Raw genomic sequence first — 12,496 nt, 5'->3', positions numbered from 1 at the left:
GATGTGCATTAACTCTGTTAGAATAAAAGAAAAGCATTTACTGTCTCTTAAATTGCTATACAGAGCAAAAATAATGGTGCTGAAAAGATGATTTGTACTGGCAGAAGTTGGTTTGTTATGATCATAGTATTTTTACTATACCATATTAAAATATAGTATAACTAACTGGAGTTAGTCAAAGCATTTCCATAGAGAGCCACTTTGCATCAGCAGCACCATGCTCCAGTGCTCTGGGAGAGTTTATAGTCCTGAGAGTTGAACACTGGATGACTGACAGCTGTCCTTCATGACAACAGAAGCCACAGAAATCCTCCTCATCAAAAACATGACTTTGATCTGCGTCCTCATCTGGACTCTCCTCTGCTGCTGCTTCACAGGTAAAGTCCAGAGAATCAAACTCCTCTCCTCTATGAACATCCGTCCGTCTGAAATGAAGCCGACAAAACCATGACGCTGCTTTATGTTTTTGTCTCTGTATCCTCAGAGTCCAGAGGCCAGGTCACAGTGACTCAGCCTGGAGCAGTGAGCTCTGCTCTGGGAGGCTCCGTCTCCATCAGATGTAGGACCAGTCAGGATGTTTATGGTGGGAGCTATTTACACTGGTACCAACAGAGAGATGGAGAAACTCCCAAACTCCTCATTTACTATGCTAGCACTCGAGCATCAGGGATTCCAGATCGTTTTACAGGCAGTGGATCAAACTCTGACTTCACTCTGACCATCAGTGGAGTCCAGACTGAAGATGCAGCAGTTTACTACTGTCAGAGTGAACATAACATCAACAGTCAGTGGTTGTTCACACAGTGAAAAAGCGTCGTACAAAAACCTCCCTCAGTCAAACTGAACAGAAACTGAAATGACTGCTGCAGCTGGAAGCTACTGCAGAGACTGATACACTTCACTGAGGACACACACACACACAACACACACACACGTCATCCATGAGGTTGAAGATTTCACAACTTTTGCTTTAACCACCAATGAACATGTAGCAAAATAATACTACAAAAAATATTAAATCAAATTACTTTGTCCATCCATTCATGTCTTTTTATAATCCCACTGTCTTTTCTGATTTGCCAAATAATCCAGAGTAGCCAGCCTGGGAAAGCAGATAAGAAAAGTCTTGGTCATGACCTTTGACCTCAGCCTCATACGGGATTAAAGCAATTTCAAATATATACATTTAATTGAAAATATGAAGACACAGATCGACATCAGAAACATTCAGGATCAGGGACTGCCCAAACAAAACCAGTACATCCATGAAAGCACAAAATAGTGTTTTAAATATATAAACTTCAATCATCAACTTCATAAAAATTCAAAAAAAAGAAGTAACCTTCTTGATATAACTATATCTGCATGTACTGTATAAAAACAATATCCAATAACACATTTTCTCCAACATGCAAATCAAAACTCCACAAATACACTGAGACTAAATGTTTATTCTTAACCGTGGAAATGGCAAAACAAAAACTCCCCACAACATCCATCCACTAACTGTTGTGGAGCTTTCAATCACATCTCATGATCTTTCTTAGCAGATGGAGTCACCCAGTTTTCAGGAAAATGTAGATTTTCAAATTCCTATTTCTCTGCATTTTTAGGACTTCATGTCCACGTTGGCCCTGCGATGGACTGGCGACCTTTCCAGGTTGTACCCCGCCTTTCGCCCGATGTCAGCTGGGATTCGCTCCAGCCCCCACGACCCTGTACGGAGGATTAGCGGTTGACGATGGATGGATGATCACGTTGGCCTCAAAGTTAAAATATTCCATGACAGCTGGGTGAACTCCATCTGCTGAGGAAGATCATGTGATAAAAACAGTAATGTAACTGATGATGACTTCCATGTTTTCTGGTTGGAGTTTCTCGAGGAAGCTCTCTGAGATCGTCGGCCTCAGAATCCCCTCAAACACCCAACACTACTTTACTTAAAGAACTTTCCATATTACAGACACCTAAAGATGTCAAACCAACATTGATATTAATGTCAGTAATAACTGTCTAAAACACCATATTACCATATTACATGTAGAGGAAGTTTTCAGTATCGTCTACATGTAAATATGTAAATATGTAGATCAACGCTCTCAGCACTGAGGGGGAAACACCATGATATGTTGAGGACAGCTACAGCTCACTGACTCTGTGTGTTTGCATATGTGTCCTGCCTCTCTTCTCCCAGCCGTTAAGAGGCCAGTGTTGATCAGTGGCTGTCCAGGCCTTTCAGAGCCACTGACACGCCGGCAGCACAATGATGATGTCACTGATTCTACTGCTGGCCACCCTGGGGCTCCTTGTTCAGGGTGAGACTCTCTTCTGAAAACTTTGCTTCAGGATGCAACCAGGTTCACCACAATGATGTTCTGCTGTGATGGAGAAACACTGAAACAAGCAGCATTTACCTTCTTCCATCTGTTCTCCATGTTAAAGAAATGAGACTCTTCTGTTTGGATGTTGATCATCTTTCTCCAAACTGGATTTGTCTCAATAACCCTTCGCCGTTTCAGTGGGAGTCAGTCTGGAACTGACTTCACTTTGACCATCAGAGGAGTCCAGACTGATGATGCAGGAGTTTATTACTGTCAGCAGGATTACAGCCGTCCGTTCACACAGTGATACAACGTCGTACAAAAACATCTCGCAGCTGGAGAGGAACTGATCTGAATCAACAGCTGCAGAGTTATAGAAACCCTTTAGTAATTTACTGACAATAAGTCCAACACATTAAAACTAGTTTTGATCTGGCATGAATTTTCATGTTTCCTTTATAGATTAGATTTAAAATAAATAAAATGTAACTTGAAATTCATAAGTTTTATATTGAAGTCACACAGTTTAGTTTTCAACAAACTTAAACACACATGTTGTATTTTGAGATCAAACTACTGATTCTGATACTATTGTGATATAATATGCTGATAATAACTTACCTCATAATTGAAATGCCACAAATTCATCATAGACTTTTAGTTTAACCAGATTCATGAAACTTTCAGGACATTTCTAAACCCATTTCAACATGAGAGTTTTTACCGATAGTACAATTCATTTATAAGCCACATATTTTAATCCTGATATACCTTGAAATAGTTTAAAAATTATCTTTGTTGTCACCAAAAATCTAATTTGCAGTTTGTGTAATGAAGCAGTTTCTACGGTCTAGCTTTAAGGAATCTTGAACAAATAATGTCTTTGTTGCATTAATGTTACATTAATGATTATCTGATTAATTGCTCTCAAAATATTACGTATTTTACGCATTACGCATGCTTTAAATTATTTTATAATTTCAAGACATTTCCAAACAATAGAAACAATCTCAAATATATTTGTACATTTATAACCTTTCTGGATTTAATGGAACTATCAAAACAGCAAAACTGTAACTTTCACCATAACATGAATTGAAAACAACAGCTTTGATGAACTCGTCTTTATTTTAATGAAACAATTGAAATGACAACAACAAAAACTAAATTTATCAATGAAACATGTAATAAGAGAGTGAGTTAGGGAAGGAAAGAGAAAGAGAGGGAGAGATCTTTGATCAATTCAGACTGAGAGCAGTAGCAGAGTAAAACCAGTAACAGAGTCCCAGTGAGTCAGGTCAGGACTGGGAACACTGGTCTCTCCTCAGTGTCTCTGAGACCAGAGCCTGGGAGCCCTGGGTGGCCTCACAGGTCACAGAGCCCACCTTCCTCCACTGGTCTGCAGGGAGCCTCAGGGTGCTGCTCCAGCTGTAGCGGCCGTCCTTCTCCAGCACCCCGGGGCTCCTGCTCTCCTCCCAGCTGCTGCTGCTGCTGCTGCCGTCCACCTTCCAGGCCAGACTCCAGTCTGAGGGGAAGCCCTTGTTGGCCAGGCACATGAGCGTGGCCTTCCCCTGCTGCAGCTCCTCACTGGAGGGGGGCAGCACCGTCAGGGTGGGACGGACATCACCTAGGAGACACCAATCAGCTTAGAGGACACCTTTGCTGTGTGAGAGCTGATTTTCTCCTTTAAGGAGTTTCTGTCAGATGTTTTTTCTGCTCCACCAGTCACTCACTCACAATTTTTTTCACTTCCCTTTAAGAAGCCTCTCATGCAAATCAGCACAGAGAGAATCATCATACAGAACGACCTGAAATATATTAAACTACAGTGGAAATAAATAACAAACTTTCTTATCAAGATCATCAAAAACTTGACTGTACAATAATTTATTCAGTGGAAACCAAAACAGAAATTAACTGACAACAATCAGATGTTCTTCATCTGGATTTCAAAGTGTTTCTTCACTTACATTAACAGCTATAATGATGAGTTGAACTACTAGATACAGTTTAAACATCGTTACTGTTCAAGTGCAAATTCAATCACACAGGTATCACTGCTCAGCTGTATCACTTCACTTCAATTTTACATGAAGAAAGTGAATTGTATTTAATTACAACAACAGCCATTATTGTGGAGAGCATTTTAAAATTAACTAATCTAAGCATTTTTACATTGAGATTGAAGTTTTATAAATTCTCCACTTCCAAGTTGATTAAATTTCATTTTGACAGGATTGTGTGAAGAACAGTTTAGTTAAGCTGCTCTGAGTTAGCCTCCATGGTGAAGGAAGACTTTGTCACAAACAAACTCACCAAAAATAGTCTCTGATTGTTTAAATTTAATATGTTAACTTTAGGGCTGCCTTAACATATTATTATCGCGTTAAAGCATTCATTAATTAACGGCGATAGATTTTTAAATTATTATTTTGAAAGTCCGTTGCTCACTGGCTCTGAATACACATAGGCCTACAATCAAACCATGGGTCACAGGAGAGGTGGGATGTTGATCAGCCTGCAAAATAACCCAAACAAGCAGCAGAGAGGCTTCGGCAGGTTCTCAGGTGAACAGACAGGGAGACAGCTCTCTGCGAGTGAACGGCAGGCGCTCTATGGATAGTAACCATGGCAACGGCCTCTGTGCGCTACACAGCCGTAGCCTTTAACTTAAATTAAAATTATACACAGGCTAACTTTACCTGATAGGCCTGCATTTAGTTTTGCGGGGATGCTCTGCCATGTGAATTCCCTCCTGTTGATGTCCTGATAACTATTTAGATTCTGGAAACTCACAAACAGCGAGGATCAGTCTCTCTTCCAATGATTTGTGCTGCGCGTCACGTACAAAAAATTCAAGACAATTCAACTTTGGCAGCAGGCGGGCGTGTGCGTGAGGCGAGCAAGACCACGACAGTTTCACGGGAACCCCAGTACACCTTGTGCTCGACCACTTCACCTCACTGTAACAGGGACACTTTCTACTGAACATAGACTGTTTCTATGTTCCCAATCCCAAGAATACTGGACTCTGATGGTAACTTGTTTTAACAAGCTAGATAAAAGGTAATTCCCTGGCAGTGGTAAATAGTTGTGGTTTAATAATTGATTTGATTACATTAATGTTTAAGTTGAGATTTACAAGAAATATTTTATTGCTGCTGTGTAAAGGGAATACTGCTGGTAAAAAGCTCTTTGCAAACCACATGTTTTTGCATTTTTGTGTATGTAGCAGTACATTTAAGTCAAGCAATACACTACTTTAGAATTCATGATTCAATTTTGTGTGTAACAATGCGATTAATCACGATTAACAATTTATTGTTGCCCAGCACTAGTTAATTTTAAATTAAATTTACATTTTATTCTCTAGCAATTAGCTGAAATAACTCTGTTGTCTAGAAGCATAAAACCAAAATCATATAAAAGAGGTTTTTTGAAAATGTCTTATCAATACTCAGGGAAATTGATTGATCCATAGATAAACAGCATCATCAGAGTAATCCAAGTCCCTGCTGGAGTCAGTCAGAGCATTTCCATAGAGAGCCACTTTGCATCAGCAGCACCATGCTCCAGTGCTCCGGGAGAGTTTATAGTCCTGAGAGTTGAACACTGGATGACTGACAGCTGTCCTTCATGACAACAGAAGCCACAGAAATCCTCCTCATCAAAAACATGACTTTGATCTGCGTCCTCATCTGGACTCTCCTCTGCTGCTGCTTCACAGGTAAAGTCCAGAGAATCAAACTCCTCTCCTCTATGAACATCCGTCCCTCTGAAATGAAGCCCACAAAACCATGACGCTGCTTTATGTTTTTGTCTCTGTATCCTCAGAGTCCAGAGGCCAGGTCACAGTGACTCAGCCTGGAGCAGTGAGCTCTGCTCTGGGAGGCTCCGTCTCCATCAGATGTAGGACCAGTCAGAATGTTTATGTTTATAACAACAACCACTGTTTAGCCTGGTACCAACAGAGAGATGGAGAAACACCTAAACGACTCATTTACTATGCTAGCACTCGAGCATCAGGGATTCCTGGTCGTTTTACAGGCAGTGGATCAAACTCTGACTTCACTCTGACCATCAGTGGAGTCCAGACTGAAGATGCTGCAGTTTACTACTGTCAGAGTTATCACAGTCCATATGTGTTCACACAGTGAAAAAGCGTCGTACAAAAACCTCCCTCAGTCAGACTGAACAGAAACTGAACTGACTGCTGCAGCTGGAAGCTACTGCAGAGACTGATACACTTCACTGAGGACACACACACACACACACACACACACACTTTCATCAAATAGATTGAACATTTCAACATGTTTGAACTAACCACCTATGAACATGTATCACTACAAGTTCAATGATTAAAAATATCTTAGTGCAAATCAAATAAATTTCTCCATCACAGCTTCTCTCCATTCATCCATATCTCATTATAATCCCATTGTCTTGTCTGGTTTGCCAATTAATAAAAAGACCCAAACTGGAACAGTGAATTTGAAAGGTATCGGTCATCACCTTTGACCTCAGCCTCTCACTGGATCACAGCTTTTTCAGCTATTTCCAGTTAAAATAAAATATGAACACACATCAGCACCATTAACCTTCATAACCAAAGATGGCAGAGCAGGACAGAGAGGGCAGATGTGAAGAACAACATGTAGCACAGACTTACTGCTTCTGTTAAAATGGCTTCCTTTCACACCAACTCCTACCTGCTTTAGGATAACAGATAAACACTGTCTGGTTGTACTGACAAAACTATCAGATGTGTTCTGTACATGGCCCTTAATGCCTTTTTTTATTATCCCCTGATCTTTTAAAATACTAGTTATCTGACCCTGTGGTAAACCCGGTCTCTAATGGAATGTGATTATTAAAAACAAAGACAGTAGTTATTCCTGTAATTGGACACCACTGATGAGATGATAAGGTCTTTATTTATTTTTATACATACACAGACTGAGTTGTCATCACTTTCATTTGGCTTGTTGTTTAAAACATTCCTGGGGTTAAAATCTCACAGTCATGTTGTATCACTTTATGCTGATTATTTCCTGCTCTGTATTTCTGTTGCTAAAAATAAGATTCCTGATATTCTTAAATTTATTCAGAGACATAAAAATTACCATCATTTCTGGCTACAAATTAGGTCTAAACAACATATAAATCTTCATTAAGAGGAATCTCCTGTGATACGAGATAAATGGTGGTTTTATATTAATATGCTTTATAGTTAGTGGTACCCCAGTTATTAAAGTATGAACAAGTGACATTAAAAAAAGACAGTCTTGCTATTATTGTGTCTTCATACCTTATTCAAATGACTGGTCCTATTATTAGATGTATGGCAAAAAAAAGAAAACCATGACATGTCAATCTTAATAAAAAATATAAATATAATCCACAAGGAAAGCATTATTTGATGAGATTTTTTATTGTGTTGAACTATTAAAACCACCAATAATACAACAGGCAAGAACACTTAATGTTAAAACGTGTAAAGGGAAAAAGACAGAACCAGAGAGAGAGATGTGAAGTTTTCATGAATTTGGATAAAACGTCTCGGGTTACGTATGTAACCCTGGTTCCCCGAGAAGGGGAACGAGACACTGTGTCAGTTACGACACTATGGGAACGCCTCTAGGCGTAGCAGGTCTGAACATGAATGAAATCACTCCAATCCTATTGGCTTGTTGCTAGAACAGTAAGGTGTGACGGAATAACCGGAGGAGTATAAAGCACACCTGTACACACTCATCATTAGCTTAAACTATGAAGCAGGCGCTTCAGGCGGGGAGAGAGGTGCGGCGGGCCGACGCAGTGTCTCGTTCCCCTTCTCGGGGAACCAGGGTTACATACGTAACCCGAAACGTTCCCCTTCGAGGGAACTCGAACTGCGTCGGTTACGACACTATGGGAACGAGATACCCACTAAACCATGCTGAAAACCCCGCCTGCCCCAGTGTGCAATAAAGTGGCACGACTAAGAGGAGAGCGCACGAGTGCCAGGTGCCGAAGGAAGGTCAAGACTGTAAAACCGAATGAACGTGTGCGGAGTGGCCCAGCCAGCCGCTAAACAAACATCCTGCAAAGAGGCCCCGGAAAGGAGGGCTCGAGAGGCCGCCATGCCTCTGGTAGAATGAGCCCTCACAGCCACAGGTGAAGGCAAACCGCGCACCTGATAGGCCAGGGAAATAATCATGAACTGAACAATCCAGTTGCTAATAGTATGTTTGGATGCAGGGAGCCCAGCCCTGGGGGACCCAAAACACACTAGCAGCTGGTCAGTCTTCCTCCAACGGGAGGACCTCAGAGTGTAATAATAATAATAATAATCCTTATTTGTAGAGCACTTTTCAAAAACAAGTTACAAAGTGCTTTAACAAGTGTAAAGAATAATACAATTAATTAATATAAAATTAGTAAAATACAATAAAATAAAAGGGATAAAATAAAGTCAAATAAGATCGGGAAAAGCTCTCCTATAAAAGTATGTTTTAAGAAGGGACTTAAAAGAGTTCACTGACTCAGCCGACCTGATTTCCTCGGGCAGGCTGTTCCAGAGCCTCGGGGCCCTGACAGCAAACGCTCTGTCCCCTTTAGTTTTCAGTCGAGACTCTGGAACAGACAACAGACCTCTGCCCGAGGATCTCAAGGTACGTGCTGGTGCGTATGGGACTAAAAGGTCAGAAATATAACAAGGCGAGAGGCCATGAAGAGCTTTAAAAGTGATCAATAGAATTTTAAAGTCAATTCTAAAACATACTGGGAGCCAGTGTAATGAAGCTAAAATAGGAGTAATGTGGTCATATTTCTTTGTTCTGGTTAAAAGCTTGGCAGCTGAGTTCTGGACAGTCTGGAGTCGATCAGTAGATTTTTGGGTTAAACAGGTGAAAAGGCTGTTGCAATAATCCAGGCGTGATGAGACAAAGGCGTGTAAAATGGTCTCGGTGTCCTTAAAAGTTAACATAGATCGAATTTTTGCTATATTTCTAAGTTGATAAAAACATGATTGAACAAACTTTGTGGTGTGCTGCTCGAAATTTAAATTACTATCAAACCAAACACCAAGGTTCTTTGCCACAGGCTTAATGTGATTTACTAGGGAACCAGCAGATGGCAGTATTTGATTTGCCATCTGCTGGGACCCGATGACCAGGATTTCTGTTTTGTCTGAGTTCAGCTGGAGGAAATTATTTGACATCCATTTTTTAACTTCACAAAGGCAGTTGTTAAGTGAACTCAGCATTCCAGGGTCTGTGGATCTGACGGGCAAGTATATTTGTGTGTCATCAGCATAAATATGAAAAGAAATGCCATGTTTATGGATAATATGTCCAAGGGGAAGCAGATACAAGGAAAACAAAATGGGTCCTAAGACCGACCCCTGAGGCACACCATATTTAACTGGACAGAATGAGGAGACATAGTTGTTTACAGACACGCAAAACTTCCTATTTGACAGGTAGGATGAAAACCATTCTAGGGCAGTACCAGAGATCCCCACCCAGTGCCTCAGTCTGTCTAACATGATGTTGTGATCAATGGTGTCAAAAGCAGCGCTAAGGTCCAGGAGTACCAGGACTGAGCACATACCTTCATCAGCAGACATTAAAAGGTCATTGGTGACTTTAAGCAGGGCAGTCTCAGTGCTGTGGTACTTCCTAAAACCAGACTGAAACTTTTCAAATATTTTGTTATTTTCCAGTACAGTGAGCAGCTGTTTGGACACAATTCTTTCTAGAATCTTTGCAATAAAAGGCAGTTTTGAAATTGGTCTAAAATTATGTGGGAGGGAGGGATCTAAACCAGGTTTCTTTAAAAGTGGGTTCACGCAAGCTGTTTTAAAATAATCAGGGACACAACCAGTAGATAGGGAGCTGTTGAAAACAGAGATCAAATGGGGCCCAACAGAATCTATTACTTTCAGTAAAAATTTTGTAGGTATTACATCAAGTGGGCCGGAGGACACTCTCATTTGTGATACTGTTTTTAAAAGCTCAGACAAGTCGATGGGATAAAACTGGTTAAAACTCTCTTGTTGCTGGTGAGGAACCTCTGAGTAAGAGGCAGTGGGGGTAATAGAGGCTCTGATTGACACCACCTTATTGGTAAAATAAGATAAAAACAATTCACAGTCATCATTACTTCCAGCTGAGGCACAAGGAGGGGTTGGGTTTACCAGCTGATCAACAGTCTTAAACAGAAACCTGTGATTGTGTTTATGTGTAGTAATGAGTTCAGAAAAATTGTGTTCTCGCATCCTTAACCATGTTATTGTAGTTAATTAATAAATCCTTCAGACTGAGGTAATGGACTTGGAGACTGGATTTCTTCCATCTGTGCTCTGCTTTCCTGCATTCCCTTTTTAGGCTGCGAATGCTGTCATTTATCCAGGGTTGCTTACTAGCTTTAGACGCAGGCCTAACCTTTAGAGGAGCAGTAATATTTAGTGATGACAAGCAGATATGATTGAAGTGATCGACCAGATTGTTGGTGTTGGAATCAGACAGGTGTTGGCTTTGGCTCTGAAACAATCAGTGCTCTGACAGGGCAGAGCAGATGAAGTCTCCCGCCCTCCGCCGTCACATGAGGTGGAGGATGAAATGCCTGCAGCACGGTGGACCCTGCCGCACAAGAAGGCACTTTAGGGATGTATCCTGGACGAGGGTGCAGGATAGCCCTAATATTCCCCGGGGCAAACTCCAGGCTTGCGGGGAAACCGAAAGCGCTTGGAGATCCCCCACCCTCCTCAGAGAGGTGATAGCAAGGAGAAAGGCCATCTTGAGGGTCAAGTGCTTAGCCTCAGCTGACTCCAGGGGTTTGAAGGGGGCCTCAGCCAATGCCCCAAGATCCCAACCGCCAGATCCCAAGTGGGAACCTTGGACCGAGTCGCAGGTCTCATCCTCCGGGCACCACGGAGGATCCGTGTGGACGGGGCCCTGGAGCTGAGGAGGGTCTTGTCTGCTCCGGCTGTTAGACCCGCCTCTAGGTACTGTGCCCCCTCAGGGGCCAGACCCACAGTCGCCATATGGCGGGCAAGGGTGAAGAACCCGGCCCTGCGCCTGGGGCAGCAGGTCTCTCCTCAGAGGGACCCGCCACGGCGGGCTGTCCAGGAGCGATCATGATGTCCGAGAACCACACCAGGGTTGGCCAGAACGGGGCTACGAGCAGTAGGCCGACATTGTCCTGGCGTACCCGCTCCAGAACCCCCGGGAGCAGAGTGACTGGGGGAAAAGCGTACAGACGTAGCCTCGGCCACAAATGTACCATGGCGTCCAGACCCAACGGGGCTGAAAGATGAAAGTGTTTCTTTTCTCATCTGCTGAGCTCAGTAACCTTGGCATAAGGCAGTCATCACTGCTGAACCATGGCAACAAACAGGTTTCACTACAAATTTAAAGAAGTTAAAATGACATTTTGTTTCTGTGATGCATTCATGTTTAAAGGTTCAGTGTGTAAGTTTTAGTAGCATCTCGTGGTGAGGGTGGCGGTTTTCAACCAACGGCTCACTGTGCATTCACGTGCTCCTCGGATGGTCCCATTTCCCGAGTTGTGAAGTCGTTCTTCCGACTTCTGGTGTGTTCATGCGCTCTTATGTCGGAATGTTGAATCAACATAACTACAAAGATGTGTTAGATTAGCATTATCAGAGCAATTTAATTTCTAAATCCAACAACAAAAGGTTGTGAAAACTTTCAACACATGGTCCTCTTTTAATATGTATATATGAAACAGACTACCCCTGGCAAAATTGTTATTATTTGTGTCTTATATTTGTACGCTGTTTTCTATACTTTTTTATGTCCCATTTACACTTTATTCTTCTTTTTGCAATAAAGGAAATTGAAAATAAATCCAATTATTTCAACACCACATGAATGCACCATCAGTCACCGCTCAGCCCTTCTTTTCCAAGCATGCAGGAGAAGCTATGTTGGCCGACACATTAGGTCGGCTCTTGGGTTAAATAATATGTGTGGTCCTCCATTTGTCCAAATTTCACTTCTCTTCTAATAAACCATACTACTACTACTACTACTACTGCTAAAATTACTACTACTACTACTACTAACGTTACTTGTTGTTGTTCTTCTTCTACTTGTTTTTCAGATGTATTCAATGTAGTGATGAAACATAGTCTGTATGTATCTCCGTTTGGGCTACTGTAAAAA

The 12,496-nt window shown here is 41.7% G+C and overlaps 2 gene segments (V, D, J or C); one reads left to right on the top strand and one right to left on the bottom strand.

Annotated features, from left to right (window-relative positions):
- Window positions 1-325: 325 nt before the first annotated feature.
- On the top strand, window positions 326-795 carry LOC119907504 (the record flags this gene model as incomplete). The annotated part of the segment is given in 2 exon segments: window positions 326-377; window positions 485-795. Coding segments are annotated over 2 exon segments (363 nt in total), but the record flags the coding sequence as incomplete, so codon positions are not given.
- Window positions 796-3,161: 2,366 nt separating this feature from the next.
- Window positions 3,162-3,940, bottom strand: LOC119906819 (the record flags this gene model as incomplete). The annotated part of the segment is given in 1 exon segment: window positions 3,162-3,940. A coding segment is annotated over 1 exon segment (321 nt), but the record flags the coding sequence as incomplete, so codon positions are not given.
- Window positions 3,941-12,496: the final 8,556 nt, after the last annotated feature.

The sequence above is a fragment of the Micropterus salmoides genome, unplaced genomic scaffold, assembly GCF_014851395.1.
Source record: "Micropterus salmoides isolate LMB-PRFRI ecotype aquatic unplaced genomic scaffold, ASM1485139v1 Ms_hic_scaffold_17, whole genome shotgun sequence".
Lineage (NCBI taxonomy): Eukaryota > Metazoa > Chordata > Actinopteri > Centrarchiformes > Centrarchidae > Micropterus > Micropterus salmoides.
The sequence above is the reverse complement of the archived record's forward strand: the minus strand, read 5'-3'. Positions and strand labels throughout refer to the sequence as shown.